At 41.8% G+C, this 22,379-nt stretch overlaps 1 protein-coding gene across 1 annotated transcript; it reads left to right on the top strand.

Moving 5' to 3' along the window:
• Nucleotides 1–429: 429 nt before the first annotated feature.
• On the top strand, nt 430–14,177 carry LOC308302844 (kelch-like protein 23; the record flags this gene model as incomplete). The annotated part of the gene is made up of 11 exons (XM_080747162.1): nt 430–498; nt 1,446–1,604; nt 2,850–3,074; nt 4,014–4,205; nt 5,474–5,617; nt 6,234–6,396; nt 6,791–6,955; nt 9,095–9,241; nt 10,647–10,784; nt 12,874–13,069; nt 13,973–14,177. 11 exons carry the CDS (start codon nt 430–432, stop codon nt 14,175–14,177), a joined length of 1,803 nt encoding a protein of 600 aa, XP_080603288.1.
• Between the last annotated feature and the right edge of the window lie 8,202 nt (nt 14,178–22,379).

Genomic DNA, 22,379 nt, shown 5'->3' on the forward strand with positions numbered 1-22,379 from the left:
TTCAACTCCTTTTGGCTCAGTTTAGTTATGTAGCCATCTAGCCACCCCTGCCCACACACAGTGCGTGTACATGCAGTGTCTATTATTGCTGAAACAAAACATTCCGTCATAAATATCTCTGCTGCTGTGGGAGATATTTTCGCTCCACTGGCGGGCTCTTTAGCGTACAACGTAATGTTGCACTCCTCTACTGCATTAGCATTATTTTCAGTTTCCTCAGTTAGCTTCACATGCTCACTTTTATGTGGACAGTCTTTGGCCCAATGAAAAGTAGATTGGCAGACGGCACATTTTGATCTACGACCGTACCTGTCCAAGGGATTCGTGCCAGGCACTGGTGTCTTCTGTTGATCCTTTTGAGGCAAAAACCTGCCCCTCTGTCGTCTTTGATCCGCCGTCACAAACGCGGTGTCTTCTTGGTTGATTCCCATGCGGGGAGTGAGAGCCGACGTCTTTCCTCCGAAGATCCTCTTCAACGCCGACTTCATGGACGCAAACGTTAGATCTGTACATGCTGTTAGAGCCAACTGGCGATCTTTCATGTCCAGGCATGCAGTATCCAACAGTTTGAAAGCCAGAACTGCGTCGGGAAGCTCCATCTTGTACTTTCGCATACGAGAGTAACGTTGCTCAAAATCAATAATATAGTCCGCCATGGACACGCTACTGTCTCTCGTTATCCGGTCAAAGCTCGAGTAGGCTTCATAGACTTGATCCTTCTCTTCTTTCATAAACAAATTGTCAAGCTTTGCAAGTAAAGTGTCCATACCCTCGTCTTTATTTAAGTCGTCTACGGGTATTTCCATCGCCGTCTCTCTTGCACTGCCCGATAGCGCCAAAACCACGGCGAGTGCTTGTTTTTTCTTCTCAAGTTCTGTAACTCTGCTCCAAATAGCGACTTCATTCTTCCAACTTTCATACGGCTTCCTCTCGTCGAAGCCAGGTGGGATTCTGTAGTTTCCAGCCATCCTCGGCTACCAATGTTACTGGAATAATACAACTTTGTTGGTTCACAAGATAAGTTTATTCTCCGCTCTCCCAAACGCCACCTGCACGTACACACAGTAGTTTCGACAGACAACCCACACACATCCGGCCCACCGGTTCATACCTCCACAGCACACATCTCCCCCTAGCGGTTTACAGGAGATACAAGAGTGTACCAATATTAACATGTGTGTGTAAATCTCACTCTGAATGTGGTTGCACTTTCAGGAGGACACCTCTATCCTTGTTTATTTGTCTGTTTTCACTGACAAGACATTTTTAAATTGGTTACAAAGATTACAAAAATGTGAAGGAGAATGCCTAAAACCCCTCCAGGGACTTGAGAAGTGGCATTCTCCGGGAATATTTGTACATACAAAATTACATCAGAGTAGAAGGTATCTATCCTTTATGAATAATATAATGACATTAATACACATGTCATATCCTCCCTGCAGACTGAGGTGTTTGTGGAGGCCAACCATCCCAGCCAGGTGTTGGAGGGTCTCAACAGACAGCGTCTCAACAACACCCTGTGTGATGTGACTCTGTGCTGTGAGGGACAGCAGTTCCCCTGCCATCGTTCTGTTCTGGCCTCCTTCAGCTCCTACTTTGAGGTAAATACATGAATTGCATTGTTATAGCGCTTTACAGTGGTTCCTTCATTCATCAATAAGATAAGATATAGAGGTGCTAATTTATGGAATGCCGCCAATCCAAAGAATCTTCATTACTAGTCTTTAAAGCCAACTACAAAAAAATGCTCATAGCTAAAAAGTAGTAGATATATTGATTATAGGTGTACAGGTCTGTATATAGTTTGTTGTATATATGCATGTACTCCATTCATTGTATGTAAACTATACTTAAGCATGTTTTATACAGCGTTTATAACGTATTATTGTATGATGTTTTATTTTTATTTTTTATAATATGTATACTTATGATTTTATAAATTAGGGGAAGTTCTTCATTAGCCACCAGGCTTCTTAACTTCTCCTGCACAATATGTCACACAAATGTATTGTTTCTTGTATTTCAACTATGTGCTAATAAATAAATACAAAATACAAAAAAATCACTGGGAGGTGAAGTGGCCAACAGTTGACGCCAGCGTCCTCACTTCCCACATTCACACACCAATGGTGGCAAAGCTGACTGAAACAGTCCGACTCATCGGAGGCAATGTGAGGTTCAGTGTCTTGCCAAAGTACACTTCGACGTGTGGACAGGAGGAAGAGCCGGGATTCGAACCTCCGACCCATGTATCATTGCTCTACATAAATATATTCTAAATATACACATATTTATTGACCTGCTGTTGTTACGATACCAATATCTTCGTATAAAGCAAATTACATTTTCAATTCTGCCCCTTGGCTTTCACCGCAACCGAATATCCTAAACCATGAACACCCCAAGCCAGGGATGAGACCATATGAACATTTCATGTCATGATTATTGTGACCAAAGAAGTTACGCGATAATAGAACTATGCCCAACTTCCCTTATCCTGGGGAGGAACATTTGCCCAAAAAATTGCTGATCTACAAGCTCACAACGGGTCGCGTTGTGAGCTTGTAGTTCGGCTATTTTTTTGGCAAAGAGATTTGGTAGAGAGTGAAAAAAATACAGTATCAAGTACATTATTTCCAGATCCGTTTTTTATCAATTATAGAGGGTTTAACTGGTAGATCGGCAAATAAAAGGTGAATTGATCCCAGTGCATGAAATTCCACGATAAATTTAAATCTCCACGATACGATTAATGCGAATGTTTTTTTATCACGATAAACGATAATGGCGATTATCGTCCCAACCCTGCTCCGAGCCCTAACCATTCACCTCTCCAACCTCCACAGGCCATGTTTACCTCTGGCATGAAGGAGTCTACAGATGACAGGGTGACCATGTTTACCTCTGGCATGAAGGAGTCTACAGATGACAGGGTGATCATGTTTACATCTGGCATGAAGGAGTCTACAGATGACAGGGTGATCATGAGTGGAGTGGAAGCTCAGATGTTGGGACTGCTGGTGGACTTTGCCTACACTTACAGGGTGTCCATCTCCCCGGATAATGTGCAGGTAATGTAGTATCATCACTCATTGACAATAAGGCTTGCCCACCTGCCCCCGGCAGGTAAATAAAACTTTCGGGCAGGTGGAGTTTACTTTCAGGTTGCTTGACCGGGAAAGTGCTCATATGAGAGGGGGGCGGAACCATTGATAAACACAACACGAGATACAGTATCTGTCTATGTCTAAACACCTGAACATGTCTTCTGGTCTGTTGAATGTAAAATAAGAGCAGTTACCTATAATGTGCTGTTTTCACTGTTGCTACACTTAACAATATTAGTGTGTGAACTCAGTCATATTCAATTCAATTGCTACAGTATGTAGGTATATGGATGCATTTTTAATTTGTTATCGCATAGCCCCAAAAAGTGTTAAATTGAACCGTAATTCAAATTTTACCTATCATTTTATAATGGACGATTTACTTTTCGGGCAAGTGACTATGACTATGTCAACCCCTGATCATCATCCGGGAAATCTCTCTCTTTCGAACGACCGTCATTTTGACAAAGGAGCGTCGGTAGGGTTAGCGGCCTAAGTGCTCCCATCATCATCAAACATTATTCATTGTCTCCATGTTTGGCCTACAAACATAGCAGATCTACAAGCTCACAGCGCGTCTGCGAGCTTGTAGATCTATTTTTGAAACATATTTCCAAGTCTTTGAATTTATCTTTCAAATCTCTGCGTGTGGGGGTCCCTGGAACAACATATATTTGGATGGGGCCAAAGGCCAAATACTGTACATGTCATTTTGGGGGTCCTTTACTTGAAAGAGTTTGAGAACCACTAATTTAGAAAAAGGATTTAGAAGATAGCAGATCTACAAGCTGTGAGCTTGTATATCTGCACATTTTGTTAATAGTTAAAGCATAAAATACTGGTTAAAATAATAATGCCTTGCGGCTCTAAATGAACACATGTTGTTCATGTGCTTCTGCTCAGCCCCTGCTAGCAGCCTCAGACCTGTTGGATGTCAGCGCTGTGAGAGAGGCCTGCTCTGACTACATGGAGCGTCACATGGACGTCAACAACTGTGTAGAGATGTTCTGCTGTGCAGACGACCACTCCTGTGAAATGCTGGAGGAACAGAGCATGGAGTACATTCTGGAGCACTTCACCGAGGTCTACCAACAGGTTAGTTCGGGGGTCAGCAACCCGCGGCTCTAGAGCCGCATGCGGCTCTTTAGCGCCACCCTAGTGGCTCCCTGGAGCTTTTTCAAAAATGTATGAAAATGGGGGGGAAATTTTTGTTTTTGTTTTACCGATTTTTTTTATCGTCACTGTTGGGCAGAAACCTTTTATCTCCAAGTTTCAAATTTGTATGTTTTTTCTTTTTTTTTTTCGCAAAGTAAAGCCCTGCTTCATCATACAAGACTGCTGCACAAAAGTAGTAAAAACAGCAGATCTACAAGCACACCGCGAGGCGTTGTGTGCTTGTAGATCGGCTGTTTTCACTAGTTTAGTTCATTTTTTAAATGATAAATACAGAACGAAGTTATGGACATAGTACAAGGTTTCCACCCGACAACGACGATATATAAGGCTTTTATTAAAAAAAATGCGGCTCCAGACAGATTTTTCAACATTTTGGGTTGCCGACCCCTGGGTTAGTTAGTGATTGAAGGATCATACACTAACCACGTTTTGTTGTTGTTGTTGTTGTTTGTCTGTTGGCTTTTCCCTCCCATTACTTTACAGTTTACAGTTGAACCTTTAGGCATTTAGCAGATGTTTTTAATCCAAAGTGACTTACAATAAGCAGGTAATACATCAATATAATAAGCAAGATAATATGTCAACAAAACAATAATAATAACATAGGTAGACCACGCACCTAATCAGTATAAACTTCTAAAACCTAAAAATGCTATCTATCTTCTTGTGTGGTCATTGAGGGAAGGGGAGTGTTACAGTAGTGCTATGGGTTTAGGTGGAGTCTGAAGAGGTGAGTCTTCAGGCCACGGTGGAAGCTAGGGAGTGAGTGCTTTAGTTCTAAGTGCGACAGGGAGTTTATTCCACAGTTTAGGGGGCCAGGAGGGCAAATTGTCTAGGACGAGTGGATTTTTGTCCTGGGGTTTTTAGCAAGGGTTCTGTCAGCATCCCTGTGTTGGCTGATCTAAGTGAACGGATGGGTTTTTTATTTATTTACCATTATTACTCGACCTGTCATCACCACAGCTAACCCAGGCCTGGGTAGAAACATTCAATCATTGGCCAGTGAATGGATATCATATCATATCATATATATATATTTTATATTAACAATCTAGTTAGTCACATTTCACGAAACAAACCATCACCAGTGAGCACTTCAGAGGAGAAAAGGTTACTTCCGTATAAACTATCTCAACAAAATACATTACTAAAATCTACTCTAATCTACTTTTTCCCCCAATCAATAGGAAGAGTTCCTCTCTCTCTCTGTGGAGAGAGTGACACAGATTCTTGCCAGCGACCATCTCAACGTGCCCAAGGAGGACACGGTGTTTAAGGCAGCCATGTTGTGGTTGGAGAAGTGTCCTTCTCACAGGGAGAACTTTGAAAAGGTCAGTGCTTTCTTTCTTTCCTTCCTATCGATCAGGGGTTTTCAAAGTGGGTGACGGGGCACCCTGGGGTGCCACGATGGCAGTCCAGGGGTGCCGCGAGATCATTTGATAATATTTGGAATTTATTTGGACACTTGAAGAAATATTTAGTATCACAAAGTTATTTTCAGTCAGTTCTAACCAAAATGGCTATTATCTCAACGTTTTCCTCGCAATATAACCACTAAAATATCGTCACTGTCAGGCAGAAACCTCTGTCGCACAAAACTAGTGAAAACAGCAGATCTACAAGCACACAACGCCTCGCGAGTTTAGTACATTTTATCGTTGATAAATACAAAACGAACGGTTTTGGACATACAAGGTTTCCACCCGACAACGACGATATGCTATAAAGGTGCTGGGAGTGAAAATTATAATGTAAGGGTGCCTCGGATTAAAGAAATATTCATGGGGTGCCCTGAGACAAAAAGGTTTGGGAACCCCTGCTATAGATACAGTAGGTCTCCTACCAGGTATGTATGCTTGGCCTCTAAACACAATGCTTGCTGGTGATATATGATGTTTTCCCCCCAAGATCCAGTTGGACTAGTAAATAACTTTTGTGTTCTTTAAGGTTCTGGAGCAGATCCGTCTGCCTCTCATCAGTCCCTCCTACCTCCACACTGTGGTTGAGCGTCTGGATGAGGTGAAAGATCACCAGGGCTGCCAGAGGTTCATATCTGAGGCCAAGGGGGAGCAGCCTTACAGTAACACAACAGGCCCACGCAGGACCACAGGTACCCTGCTGAATACTTGCGTGCTTGTTTAAACTGATATACAACTGTGTTTTTAATGCTAATTGCATCATCATGATTTAATTATCTACATTTTACAATTCACCCTTAACACAGTGGTTGCCAGGTATATCACTAATTAATTCGGTAGCTTCTGCCAGGGTTTTTCAGTGTTTTTACGTGACTTTCAAGCCTCCATGAACACAGCGATTCGTCTTTTCTCTCATCCGGTAAAGAAAAAATCATACTGCCATCCCTGCCATTCCATTTTCTCCCGATGGATTATGGGGATTTGAGTTTTAGTGTCAGTGCCGGGTGCTATGGAGCCACGGCTACGGCTACGGTTTACAATCTACTATCTGACTGACCACTGCTCCTTCTCTCCTGCTTGTTGAAGTGTTCGTGACGGTGGGAAGAGGGGCCGAGAAGGCGGCAGCGGGGAGATCGACCAATAAGAAGAAGAAGTTTCACAAAGTGGAGAGCTTTGACCCTCTCACCAGTCAGTGGACCACTCTGGGACGGCTGCCCCAGAAGGTAGAGGCGTACGCTGTGCTCATGTCAGGTGAGGATCAACTTGTAGTGGGTCCTACTCTGTTTGGACAATCTAAAGGACGACTTCACCACTTTTCAACCTGTCTTCATATAATTAGCCAGTAGCTATGCCCCTCCCAAAATGCTTTTGTCCAATACTAGCTTAGAATAACTTCCGCCTTGGCAAGCTGCCGGTTGCTAAGCTAGCATTGGACAAAAGCTTTTTCGGGAGGGGCATAGCTACTGGCTAATTGGTCCTCACTAATGTTCATGATAAAATAGCAACCAAAAACAATCCTACTCGGTCTGTGTCTCATAGTCAGGCTGTGGGCAGTTCAGAAACCCATCTAAAAGTGACATCATCGATGGGGAATCCAAGCTAATAGAAACTGCAGGCTTTCTATTCCTGAGAAGTTGCAATGTTATAATGGTTGGGATGAAAGTGAAACGTAGGTAAACATGGGCACTGTACATGTCTTTGTGTAATAATGCTTGTGCTCCTGGCACAAGCATTTCATTGTATCTGTACCTGTATGGATATGTGTGACAATAAAACTGAACCTGAACCTGAACCTGAGGAAGCCATTGTTTTCATGATAATAAAAATCTAAATATGTTAAAAAAAAATTAAAAAAAAATCTGCTTAACGATGATGTCACTGGTAGATGGGTTTCTGAACTGCCCAATTGATGCGTTATCGAGTCAAAGCGCTGAAAGTCCAAGCGCTGAAAATCAATTGACTGGTTGATCAAAGCTTTGAGTAATATTCTAACTATTTGGGTCAGCCCTGCTATTGGTGAAATGTCATGAATTTCCTGGCTTGATAAGTGAACTTGAAGAAAGAGGAGCACTCATCAACGTGGGATTCAAGAATACTGTATCTCGGGTGCACGGTTCAAGCAACAACAAACCTTTATGAAACCAACTCTCACTTAGAAGATTATTCTTATTAACACTAACCCAAGAAAGAATAATCTTTTAAGTGAGTGCTGGTTTCCTCCTTCAAAAAGGTTCGTTCATAAGTGAACTACCACAATAAAATGGAGATGAATAAGATGGAACATATATGATGTAATTTCAAGCTGTGCATGCATATTGACCCATTCAGGCCGGGAACCTATTTTAGTCTAGTACAGTGCATGTACAGTACGTACCAATATATTTGTTCTACATAGTTTAAAATCTTTATTAATGTAGGCCTAACAATCAAGGCATAACTCTTTGTTTTAATCCCACCATAGGCTCTGTTCTGTATTTGGCCGGAGGATATCGTGATGGTTCAGTCCACAACAACAGTAAAGAGATGTGGCGTTACGATGTTCATCGTAACTCCTGGTCGGAGATGGCTCCCATGAATGTGGCACGATATAACTTCAGTAAGACTGTCAAAATGTGACCTTCAATTTAACCACATTGACCCTGGTGCCTGCCTGTTTAGCTGCATATCATGAACAGTGTGCAGTGTGCGGGTCCTATTCTGTGATGTCACTATCAGAGATCTCCTTCTGAATATTATGCACTTTTTGTCCGACCCCCTCTCACCAGCCTTTGAGGTCTGCATCAGCCTTGTTCTATAAAGAACTTATACTATAGCAAAATGTGACAATAAAATGGATTGGTTATTTTTGAATAGCTGCAGTATAGAATTAATGGTTTAAGTGGTTAAAGGTTAGGGCAATTTAATTTAATTCAAATAATGACAAAATGGTTCTATGTTCTGATAGTACTAGTTACTATAGAGTGGACGTATTTGGACTTCAGCAGTTTCAGTGTTTGGTGGAGGAGATTTTCCTCTAATCAGGATAGAGTGGGGCCTTCCTCCAATCATGGTCTAGTGGGGGCGGGCCTTATGTGCACCAAGACCCGCAAACTTAAAAATTAAATCACTTGCCCTACCTTTAAAAGGTAGGGCTACAATTTGAAATTCAAGTTGGATGAGAGGCCGCATAGTGCATATGGCCAAGGTAATCACTTTAAACATTGTTTAACGTAGAACATAGAACCTTTTTGTGGTGAGGGTGGGTGGGAACATAGAACCTGGGGAACATAGAACCCTTTTGGGGGGGAAGTGGGGAACATTGAACCTGGGGAACATAGGGTGGACCCCGCATAGTGCATATGGCCAAGGTAATCACTTCTAAAGCTTAGGTTTATTCATATTCTTTTCTAGGCCTGGTGCTGCTGGATGGATGTGTGTTTGCAGTGAGCGGCTCTGGGAGTGAGAGTCAGGACTCCATGGAGCGCTACCAGCCCGTCACCAACACCTGGCAGCTCATGGAGGGTGTGGGTGTGGCGGCCTACTATGATTCTGGTCACCGTAATGCAGTGGCGCTGGATGGACACCTCTATTTTATTGGTATGGAACGGGTTTATTCACCTGCAAGTTCATCCTGCTGGGTATTTTATGTAACCAGGGTTCCCACGGTCATGAAATTCCTGGAAATATTTTGAAATTATAATTATTTTATTTTTCTAGTACTGGAAAAGTTTTGGAATTGATCAAGGGTCCTGGAAGGTCCTGGAAAAAATAGCTGTGCATTGTCTTTTTGTTATTGATTTTGTTAATACCGCTGAAATGACAAATTAAACATTGGCCAAATTGTCAAATATTAGAGGCAGATATATTGCGAGGCGTTGTGAGCATGTAGATCTGCTATTTTCACAATAAAACCATGTTATAAAAATGTCTCTACTCTTAGTAATCGTCCGGGCTCCCCAGTTCAAATATGATTATTTCGGGGGTCACGGCCTGAAAAGGTTGAAAACCACTGGCATACACTACCTGTCTTTGGGCGTTGCGCATAGGAGTAAAGCTGGTTGCACACTGCTGCGTTTTTCGGGCCGAATATCGGAGTGAATTTCGGAGCACGCAAATAAAAAAATCAACCTCACGTTATGTCAGTCAAGTTTGCACACTGCCGCCCGTTTCGCGCACCACTTGGTCCCTTGCTCTCTCTATCTTTCTCTCTCTCCTTGCCCTGAAAAACGCATTTCGCAACGAAAAACGCAGCAGTGTGCAACCACCTTAAGCGACTCGTTATTGAGCTGAATTATTGTTATATAGTCCTGGAAATCGGCGGTTAAATATTCTGGAAAGGTTTTGGAAAAGTTTTGGAAATGAATTGGTAAAGATGTGTGGGAACCCTGTGTAATGTATGTCAAGCATAATGAATAAAGGTCTTTGCACACTGCTGCGTTTTTCGGGACGAACATCGCAGTGAATTTCGGAGCGCAGGGAAAAAAAAAAAACAACCTCATGTTATGTCAATCACGTTTTCACACTGCCGCCCGTTTCGTATTTATTTTCGGACCAGGGTTGATTTTTTCCGATTTTCGCAAACTTTCGCCACTGGGTCCTTTGCGCTCTCTCTCTTCTCTCTCTCCTTGGCCTGAAAAATGCTTTCGAGGATTTCGGATTTCCAAAACGCAACGAAAACATGCAGTGCAGTGTGCAACCAGCTTAACCCATTAAGACCTTGAATGCGTTATTACACATTATTACTTTAACCATTTTTGTATGTTTTAACTACTAAAAATAGCAGATATACAAGCTCACAGCGCACAATTCTGGTTACAAATGTTCGCTTTAAAAATACATAGATTCTAAGATTTGCAAGAATTTTCATGACTTTTCAAAAATCTACAAGCTTGTGAGCTTGTATATCTGCTATTGTTTTCAATTTGTGTGTGTGTGTCTGTGCGTCTGTCCTTTTTATCCCTAGGAACTCCTAGAAAGCCAGCCTTACCCCAGGTGTCAAAGTTCAACCCTGAAACATCCGTGTGGACAGAAGTCCCTCCTATGCAGATTCTACGTGATCTCCCTGCTGTCTGCGCTCTGAACAGAAAGCTCTACGCTATAGGTATCACATAGAGATGCTACGATACCGTTCACCGATCAACTGGAATCAGTATCTGCAGATACCGATATTCCCGATCGATCGTTAAATCCACAAATTCTTCTATTTATTGTGTTACTGTAGCAGCCTTTATATTTAATGATTCTTCTTACAAAACATTGACATTGTATATATACATTGTATAAACATTAGGAGATTACAGGCTTAGTATCCAATTCAACTTGTAGGATTTGAAGCTGAGGTTACATTCAGTCCCACAGATAAATATTGTTAAAATAGCTGATCTAGCTTGTAGATCGGCAAAGCCGATCGAGGCAAAGCCGATAACAATCAAAGCCGATAGAGGCATTATCGGCCTATCGCGATCACTCCAGGGGCGTCAACTGGGTATGGCAGGGGTATGCAGCTGCCATACCCTGGGTCCAGGGGGGAAAAGGTTACTTTTAAATATAACTCCATGAATGTCTCTTTGGCTATCTGTGCTGGTTATTATGTTTTTAGATTACAGTAAAATAACTACAAATGCAAAATGTGACAAAATGGTCACTTTAGCAAGGTATTATAATTATATTCTCCCCATCTTGACAGAATGGTATATTCCCAGGTTCCGCAGGTCAGCTGCACAGGTGCAATGCATTATCGTCAATTGTGGCATGTTTACTAACATGCCAAGTTTAGCTGCACTTGAGCAACCGTTCCAGGCTGCCATATCCAGCCCAAGAAACTGTAGAAACCCGGGTAAAAAAAACGGACAAAACCATTTTTTTTTCGCGAGGACTCCCATCTTTGCCATACCCTAGCTTTTGCTGAACTGACGCCATTGGATCACTCATCGATCAATCGGCACATCTCAGGTATCATACCTGTCTGCACTCTGAATGAAAGCTCTACGCTATCGGTATTGTAATTGTAATTAGTAAGTAATTAGTAATGTGTTGTCCAAACCTTTTTCAAAGGGGGCCACATTAGAACACATTAAAACACCCAAAGGGCCGACTATATCTCCTGACAAAATGTAGATTCGGTAGGACCATAACACAATCACATACAGTGCATATGCATCACAACTACAATATTGTATTGAACTATCATCAATATTTAATATCAGTGGTCTTTTGTCAGGTGTGTGCTCTGAACAAAACACAAATGACCAAATATAACCAAACATGAAAGGTAAAAAAGACAACAAAATAGCCTTTCTTTGACCCCTTCAGAATGAGACAATAGTAAAACTACTGAATATTTTTAGATAGGGGTCCGTGGCCAAATACATCGTTTTGGGGGTCCTTGATATGAAAAAGTTTGAGCACCACTCAAATAGAAACATAGTATTTTTCAGAAACCTGTTAGTATTTAGAATCCTTATCCAACACTTATAGAATTGAGTCAAAAATATTCAAATATTTTTCAAGAATTTTCAAAAATAGCAGATATACAAGCTCGCAGCTTGCACTCTGCGCTTGTATATCCAGGGTTCCCACGGTCATGAAATTCCTGGAAATATTTTGAAATTAGAAAAATATTTTTCCAGTACTTGAAAAGTTTTGGAATTTATTAAGGGTCCTGGAAGGTCCTGGAAAAAAATCTATGCATTGTCTTTGGTTATGGATTTTGTTAATACCTCTGAAATGACAAATTAAACATTGGCCAAATTGTCAAATATTAGAGGCAGAAATGTTTAAAATAGCCAATCTACATGCTCGCAACGCGAGGCGTTGTGAGCATGTAGATCTGCTATTTTCACAATAGAAAAGCGTTATACAAAATTCCTCAACTCTTAGTGCTCGTCAGGGTGGGGGGTCCCCAGTTAAAATATGATTATTTCGGGGGTCACAGCCTGAAAAGGTTGAGAACCACTGGCATACACTACCTGTCTTTGGGCATTTCGCATAGGAGTAAGCGACTTGTTATTGAGCTGAATTATTGTTATATAGTCCTGGAAATTGGGTTAAATATTCTGGAAAAGTTTTGGATGTGAAAAATCTGTGGGAACCCTGTATATCTGCTATTTTTCAACAGCTAAAGCATACAATAATGGAATGGTTCAAGTAATAACACGCAATAACGCGTCCTAAATTCTTTGTCTTTACAGGTGGTCGTAATTATTCCAATATGAAGTCCAAGAGCGCCGGGCCCCATTATGTGTTTGAGAACACGGTGGAGTGCTTGGACCCCAGGGCCGACCGGTGGACCATGTGCTCCCCCATGCTGGAGCCCCGCTTCCAGCCCCGCGTGACCCTGTTGCACGGAGACATCTACGTCCTGGGAGGGATAGACATCAGCTTCAGGTAAGACATAGCCTCGCGTACAGTGTTTTTTTGACAGCAAATTTAGATTTTTTGATTGATTGAAGACTTTATTAGAAGAAGTTTGCATAGGGAAAAGTGCAGTTTCATGACGGTACAGTTCACTGGTACAAGGTCTACTAAAAGGAGATCCTAGAAAAGACTAAGCTTATTTCCATAGGAAACCATTAAAGTATCTCATATAACATTGAATGACAGACGGATAGAACACAGTACTATGCAGTAGATATGGTCAGGAAAAAGGGGGAAACAATAAAAAAAAAAGAAAAAAAAAAAAACATCATACAGTATAGGTAAATACAAAGAGGGGTCATGGGAGGGGAGGGATTTAGTTTTAGTCATAGTCTTTTGAATAAAATGTCATTTAGTTTTAGTCATGGTTTAGTCACCTGAAAAGTTTTAGTTTTATTCTAATTTTAGTCGACTAAATATCAAAAGATTTTTCGGCGACTAAATCTACAGTTGATTTAGTCAACTGAAATGTATTTTGTCAGGCCTTGATGACATTGTAATGGCTGATTTTACACTTAGTTGTGTGCTGAAAATAGCCGATCTACAAGCTCACAACGCTTGTAGATCTTCTATTTTCAGCACGCAACACCTGAGACCAACTAAACATAAAATGACTCTCTTCTCCACTAGTCCCCTCCCTAACGTTTTAGTCTAGTTTTTATTTTGTTGACGAAATTGACAATATATTTATCACAGCTTAGTTTTTATTTCGTTTTTATTTAGTTTTCGTCAGTGAAAAAAACGCAGTCGACAAACATTTTTCGTCATAGTTTTAGTCGACTAAATCAACACTGCTCTCGTAGCCAGACCACCACAATCTCAGACCCTGCCTCTCTAACATTCTTTGCACGTCCCTGCATGGTCCTCGTGTAGCCGACTCCCGAACATCGAGCGCTACTCTGACGAGACGGACTCCTGGGAAACCGTTGGACAGATGACAGGTGATTTCACCGATGCTGCCCTTAAGTCCCCCATGGCTCTCAAGCTGAGGAGCGACCGCTCTGATGATGAATACGACGACGACGATGATGATGAAGAAGAACGCGGTTCTGATGATTCTTTTGAAAACAGTGATTAGGATGGTGATGGTGAAGTAGTTTGGTAAGAGGCGGTGATGTGTTTTGAAGTTAACACACTAAATTCTGCTTGTAACCACTGCTAGAGCGTTTTTTCCCTGTCTCTGCAGCTTTCTTAATAAACAGACAATACAGTACATGTTCCAGGTGGGTTGCCGATGCCGATCCCATGTGAGTTCTCTCTCCCCATTGGATAACATGGGTATCCTGACCTGGAAATGCATGTTCTGTTTACCAAAGAGCTGGAGAGACAGGGGAGACTCATGTTACTGAACAAACACTGAATGTGATTACTGTCAGAATATAGAGCTGTTTAACAAACACGGAAACATCACTTGTCCAACCTATTTTAATATCATTATCTACTGGCTCTACTGCGGGCCACAAGTTCTACTAGATTCTAGAATGTGGTCTGTTAAACCCTCCTCGATAGAGGAATTCATATTTTTGCACACAATTACTGCCCCAAAATCTTTGTTCTTGCCTTAACCTTTGAAAGGTTTTAGAAGCTGTGTCCTGAAAAGACAAAAGAAATGTTTACTTCCGGTTGCGTCATGACGTCATCGGACGACGTCCCCTTGAGTAAAAATACCTTTGAGTAATAGAGTATGTCCAAGAATGGGCTAGATCAGCTGAGAACGCCCCATGCATCTTGGCCACAGAAAGTGTTTAATGAGCCCTTGTCATCCCTGGCTCATGTGCTCATAGACCACTGTATGTGCAGCATAGAGTAGATATTAAAAGATAGATTCCTCGTTCTCTGCTGCAGTTCATTGGAGCGACCTGTGACTACTAGCCAATCACAGTGTGTCTTTTTTTTCCCCCGGGACTTAAATTCAATTCAAGCTAGCTTTATTGGCACGAGAAAACAAACGTTTACATTGCCAAAGCGCCTCTGGGAAAGAGGGAGTCCTTCCTTGGCCTACTGAACGTCCCCTTCTATTTGAGCCTGCTTTAGGATTCCCAAAGCTTTCCTTCCATGTTGCCTTCCGTTTTTTTACAGACGCCGCCCCAGAGCCGGAGAAGGCGTCTACCTTTTTATGTCTTTGAAGTGTGTAGCACTAAAGTTAATTTATCATGACCGTTGCCTGCTTAGGTTAAAGGACAACTCCAGACAGAAATAACATCTAGGCTAATTTTCCTATACTGTACTTCTATTGATCCCAACTGATTGTCTTATTTGGTAGAAAAGCCCCTGTTGTCCATTTTCCCCAGGAGTATACTTAGGTAAAGAGTTATAATCCGCACTCACAAAGTCTTAAGTATGAGTCTTTTTAATGAAAACTTCAGCAGCAGCAGAGCAAGCAAAAAGACGTGTTTCGGCTAGGCCGTCGACAGTGTTACACGGCCTAGTCGAAACGCGTTTGTTTGCTTGCTCTGCTGCTGCTGAAGTTTTCATTAAAAAGACTCTTACTTAAGACTTTGTGAGTGCGGATTATAACTCTTTACCTAAGTATACTCCGAATCTGCACCCGGAATCCCCTCAGATCGCTTTTATATTCCAGTTGAGCTGACCTATCCCTGCATGGAGAAGGTTACCCCCAGGAGAAACTAGCAGCCCTCATAGCATAAGCCCATAAGCCGTCATCTTTTTAATCGATCTGTTACTAGTTGTCATTACACACGTATCCATGCCATCGTTGTCCCACTCGAGCCTCCACACTCTGCTAAACAGAGGTTATGCTGTTATGTGTCTTGCCGAGTCCCGGAAAAGACACGCTGTGGTTGACCAGTACAGTCCCTTTGAATTGGCAGTTGTGCAGAATTCTCACCCCAAAACACGATTTATGAGATTGTGGCGGCTTGTGTGGGACAACCAAGGCAAGGATGTGTTTTTAATGACAACTAGACTAGACAAAAAATAAATCACTTTTGACCGTAACAAATAGTGTAAAAGTAATAGGCTTATGGGCTCCACTCTATGCTATGAGGGCTGCTGGGTAAACTGGGCGACAGGGGCATTTCTGCCGGTTACACCCCGCCATTCCGAAACACCGCTATTCCGAACGTTGACTTCTAACCCTAACCCTACCCCTAACCCTAACCCTAACCCTAACCCTTACCCTAACCCTAACCCTACCCCTAACTAACCCTAACCCTACCCCTAACCCTACCCCTAACCCTAACCCTAACCCTAAACCTAACCCTAACCCTGCTTCGGAATAGCGGTGTTTCGGAATGGCGGACTGTTGCCATTTCTGCCTAATGGACCCCATGGACGGTCATTTGAGATCTATACCCTGTATAAGTAGGAAAATTAACCTAGGTGTTATTTAGTGCAGAGTTGTCCTTAAACTGCTCTTGTTGTCTCACTGTCAATAGATTGTATTATTGTTCATTATATTCACTGTTGACTGACATATTAACATATCGTCGTTGTCGGGCGGAAACCTCGTATCTCCGAGTTTCAAATGTGTACGTTCTTTCGCAAAGCAAAGCCCTGCTTCATCATAGAAGGCCGTCGCACAAAAGTAGTGAAAACAGCCGATCTACAAGCACACAACGCCTCGCATCGCGAGGCGTGGCTGGGCAGGGCATGGCTGTTTTCACTAGTTTAAACATTTTTTTTAAATGATAAATGCAAAACGAACGGTTTTGGACATACGAGGTTTTCACCCGACAACGACGATATGATCCATTATACCTACTGTGTAGGCTGGCTTACACTGTACATACTGTATATCATATACTGTAGATACAGTATATGAAGACAGAGAAGCTCTCTGCGTAACTGCCAAGCACAATGAGCCCAGGATAGTTAAAAAAGCATTGAATGTCTTTAGGGCATAATTTAAGAAACTAAAAATAAAAACATTAAAAGCCTTATACAGTATTAGGTTAGCATATATCTTTCTTGTATGGGTCTTCCTCAGGGCATGGCTGTTTGACCTACAGTATATGTTTAGTTGTACTGTATACACGCATGATGGCCACAAAGGCCTATTTACATCAGTATGTCACAGCAAAGACATAATTACTGTATGTCTTCAATAAATCTACTGTGTACAGTATTGACACTCATTCACCTGGACTGTAGCAAGTTATCACATATACTCAGGATTGTTCACGAGCACACAGTATTTTTTTGTTCTTTGTTGTATAATAGAACGTTTGTTCATATTCTGGTGATAGATGTATTTATTTATTTATTTTTTGTACTTTTTCTTGTACTTGCGCCTAAATGTTTTTTTTTCCTCTTATACAATACTAAGCTATCCCAGTCAGTCCCAAGTAAAGAGGGCTAGGCAGTTGACTCTTAAGACTACAAGATTTATTTTGACTTTTTATATTTTATACTTGAATATATTTTGGTTGTAAATTGAGGTTCATGCCTGCTGTGCTGCTGTTCACCTGAATTCCCCACAGGGATAAATAAAGACATATCAATGTAAGAAATGTTTTTGTTTGTGTGTTCCTTAAATTGCTATCCCAGCCTACATGCCACACAGTGTCCAGAACAGTTAACAAGGCCTGTGACCAAACTGGGTAATCTTGTATCGTTTGACGTAACAATATGCTTCACAAGAGCTGGCACTTCAGTGATGCTCGTGGAACTCTCCTCACCTCGTTTCTAGACCTGTCACAATAAGCCCTTTTGCAAATCCCGCCCCATTCTGCCCTGTTACTATGATAGGACATTTGACCCTGTGCAGATTGTTTTTATAGTGGCAGTGAATGGGATTTTTTTTCCCCTTCATAGCCTCATTACAGCTATATAAAGTACCAAAGGAAAAACATCTAGGTGATATTAATAAAAAGGGAAGACAAAGGTACAGTAGTTACATTGCAAAACAGGGGGTTTACCCGAAAATATATGTTTTAATTTGTTTAATCCCAGTGGGACAGAATCCTCTTTGCAGATTCTTTTATAGTGGTAGTGGATGGGATTTTTTTCCCCTTCATAGCCTCATTACAGCTATATAAAGTACCACAAAAAACACATCTACGTGATATTAATAAAAAGGGAAGAAAAAGGTACAGTAATTACATAGCAAAACAGTAGTTTTCCCCCCGAAAATAAATGTTTTAATTAGTTTAATCCTCTGGATCAGAAAGAGAATAGACCGCGCATTGCATCCTGGGTAGGAAGAGGACAGAACTATAATCCTAACCTCACATAATAGGCTGGCTTTTCGTAATTCTGCCCATTTAAAATATATGTACCCAATCGTGACTCTTAGACCATTGATATGGTCCATGTGAACTAGTTTGTTGAAGCTTATTCATTATGATGAGCGAGATCACGGCCGAGATCGCGGCCGTACCGGGCGATCGCCGTGTCGCGCACTGCGGACAGTTTTGAAAGCCACATTTAACATTCTCCACTGCACAAACTCCACCCCCGATAGCAAAAAGTGAATGTTTTTTTCTGGTTGGCCAGTCAGGGAGTCTCAGGGACCAATCAGAAGGCTGACAAACGGTCTATTATTACATAATCGTATGATCGCAGTTATTTGACATAATCGTCATAATCCTTTCCATGTAGAAAATCTTTCATATATTTTCAAACATTTTCAAAAATAGTGGAAATGGCAGATCTACAAGCTCAGAATGCCTGGCGATGTGGCACGTTTTGAGCTTGTAGATCTGCTATTTCCACTATCAATGTTCTTTTTTTAAAGGAGCTATAGTCAACTTTTTCTTGAAAAACCGACGATAAAATAAAAATAATGTTTCGAAAATATTTTATAAAAAAGATTAAGCTTTGTTTACATCCCTCTTGTGTTCTTTTATATGGATTGATAAGGGATGTAAACAAAGTCGGCCTGGCAACGGCCAAAATGATTACCGGTATTTTACCATTATTTATGCTTTTTGTAGTATTTTTGAGCGGTGGTCACGCCGCTCCTATACGTGGCCGTGTGTGTAGACGTACGTGTATGTATGTGGGTGGGTGGGTGGGTGCGTCCGTATGTAGCCTCAAGCCTGTGGTGTAGTACCTTTTCTGACCACACATGTTAAGGGAGGGGCGCTGTTTTCAGGCCAGGCCAGACCAGGCACACACACACACACGCACACACACACACACACACACACACACAGGGGGGAAGGGGGGGGGGGGGGGGGGGGGTAAACCACCGCTCAGTTCACACGGGTGTGATTTTTTAAAATAGAAACACGTATATGAAGCTTAATCTTTTTTTATAAAATATTTTCTAAACATTATTTTTATTTTAGCGTCCGTTTTTCAAGAAAAAAGTTGACTATAGCTTCTTTAAGTATAAAGTCTGATATGTCAGTCCTTTCTTCATGTAATCAGGTTCATATCTGCCATGTGCAACATCAAAGCCTACAAGCTAACAAATGTAAGCCTACTTGTCAATGACAAAAACACAATTAAATCGTCAATCACAATTATCTGAGTGACAATTAATCATCATGTAAATAATCATGGCCCTACTCATTCCTGGCCACATCAGTGGCGTGCCAGTAATCATGGTAACACACGGCCTCTCGTGTAATGTTGCTTAATTAACATGAACACGCGTGCCCACAACAAACCATAATGTTTAGTCCGTGGGGATATTTCCATGCAAATCAGTCTAAAACTGTGTGTCTGGACACTCCCAGGGGTCGTTGCGGGGGTTCCAAGCTCACAATGTGATGTGAGTTTGTAGATCTGCTATTTCTGAAAGGTTTTTGAGAATGTTCTCTTATGGGGGTCCCTGGAACAAAATCGTTTCAAATGGGGAGTCCACAGCCAGATGCATATCAATTTGGGGGCCCTTGTCCTTGATATGAAAAACGTTTGAGAACCACTGATATAAAAGACCATACCGGCCATATCCAAACTTTGCGAACAAAGAAGGAACAAGTGAAAGTATTCTCTTTATATAAGTTATTATCTATTTACAAAAGAATGTGTCATCACTTATAAGACGAGAAGGAACAAAGGAAGAAAAGTCAAATAACAGGACATAGCAATATAAAATATTCCCTTAGATATTGTGGGTTAATAATTACCAGGTCCACGTATTGTACTGTAATGGGCATACAGCAGTGAAATGGCATGCCTGATGACCCCTTGTGGTATGTTCTTCAACTGCTGAAGAAGGAGACCCAAGTCATGTATTCTCATTCATCTGAGATAATGGAGAAACGATAACATCATTGAAAGTGACTGAAGGGACAAGATTCAAAAATCCAAGCCATCAACCCAGATTGATCTGTTCATCCACTCTATACCAGGACTATATGAGGTTAACCTTTACACGGTTTTGGTTGTCCTCTCAGCCCCTTTTCGACTGCAGCTTTAGCACCACACTACACCGTGCCACATAAAGATAATCTACATTTTCCATTACACAAAAGTACCCCTATCGGTAAAAAACAAATGGACCCTTTTATCTGTGATTATAATACAGTTACAGGGCCGTGGGAAGTCATTTACAGCTGGGGGTGTTAAGTCTACCCCATAGTCTACCCATCAGACCTACTCTAGATTGGATACTTTTTAGTACCACATTTAGTACCACTTTCACACCACTCTGACTCTACCCAGGTCCTTGTAGTGGAAACCTGGCACAAGTGGGTGGTGTGGTGTGGTGTTGGGCCATGTCTGTGGAAAAGGGGTTTATAGACTGCGTGTGGAAATGTGAGACTGGTATACAAAACGAACAGCACAAACTGGTGTGTCCCCTCACACAAGACATCAGAGCAAAATATGGACCTGATTTTACTGATCTGAGCTCACACTTTGAGGGCACTAACAGAGGAATGCTACTCCATGCCTGCCTGACACTTTTGGAGCAACAGAAAGCTCCTGTTGTATGAGTAAAGGGATTATATTTGAATGTATTGCACTTTTTAAAGTTTTATTCATGGGTTTTCGAATATTGTTTGGACCCAATGTTTTATACATTTGTGTCAATAAAGCAGTGGTTCCCAAACCTTTTAGCTCAATACACGAAATGTGCCTGGCACCCAAACTAGTGAAAATGGCAGATCTACAAGCTCGAACCTTGTAGATCGATTATTTTCACTTCATGTGAAACCCACAAATGGGTCCCGACCTAACTCACTAACTAACAAGGTTATTTCAAATTTTCAAATGCCAACCGTCGCCGTGCAACACATTGAGAGCTTGCAGATCTGCTATATTTTAACCCCCACGGCCACCAACCCCCCTCATAATGCACGCTCAAACTCCTGCCCAGGGTCAAAGTGATTAATGGAACAAACAGAAGGTTTGACAAGTCCTAAGAGACCTTCTGAAGTGCAACTTCCCGTGTCTGTCCTCTCTCTCTCTCTCTCTCTCTGTCTCTCTCTCTCTCTCTGTCTCTCTCTTGTCTATATTTAGAGTCTTTATTATACACAGTCGCTATCGTACGTAAACCGCGGTTCCATTCATGGCAGGACACCAAATCACCCAATGTGACAATTCCTGTCGGCTGGAAACCAAGTATGTTCAAAACAGGAACTGTGTGTGACTGTGTGTTCCGATGGATGCAATGTAAATTAGTTATTATAGGCCTATTGTCAGGGACATGCTGGCCATTGGGAAAAGCGGGACAACTCCCGAACGGCCGGTTCATTCCCGGCGGGTCCAGGCCGGCCATTAGGAAAAAAATAAAAATGAAATGTCGGCCTTCGTTCCATTTTGGGGGCTGGGCGGCCAACAAAGTAAATCGTCACTGTCGGGTGGTTTCAAATCATTTTTAAAATGGTTTTGGACATACAAGGTTTCCACCCGACAACAACAAAATATAACTCATGTAATTGGCCCACTGGCTTGTCACTTGTCTTGATCTGAAATGGCAAATCTTTGAGTAGCAGCAGCAGCGCTATAGAGAGAGATCTCTCTCTATAGCACGCAATGAGGGCCTCTCCAACTCTTTTTCCCGGGCTGAATCAGATGCCCAGCATGTCCCTGCCTATAGTAGTCACAAGCTATCGTTACTTTTTATTGGTTCAGTTACAGTATTTACCAGTAAGACTCCCTAATCGGGAGATAAGCGACCGTAGGTGGCTTATCTCCACAAATAGGGCAAAAATTTGTTTTTCCAAAATCTTCCTGATCCATGTTGATGACATGAGTGTAGACATGCTGTGTAGTGATATTCGTGATTTTAGGGCAAAAACTGTAGGAGCAGTGTCCAAAAATCGGCCTGAAGGTGGCGCTAGAATAGGGCCATGTGAGAAATGAGGGGTGGGGTCTCCGCGTTGCCTTGGCGGACGAATAGGTACCGGCCCCGGCTCTCCCA

The sequence above is a fragment of the Nannobrachium achirus genome (genome assembly GCF_963921795.1).
Source record: "Nannobrachium achirus genome assembly, chromosome: 18".
Classification (NCBI taxonomy): Eukaryota; Metazoa; Chordata; class Actinopteri; order Myctophiformes; family Myctophidae; genus Nannobrachium; species Nannobrachium achirus.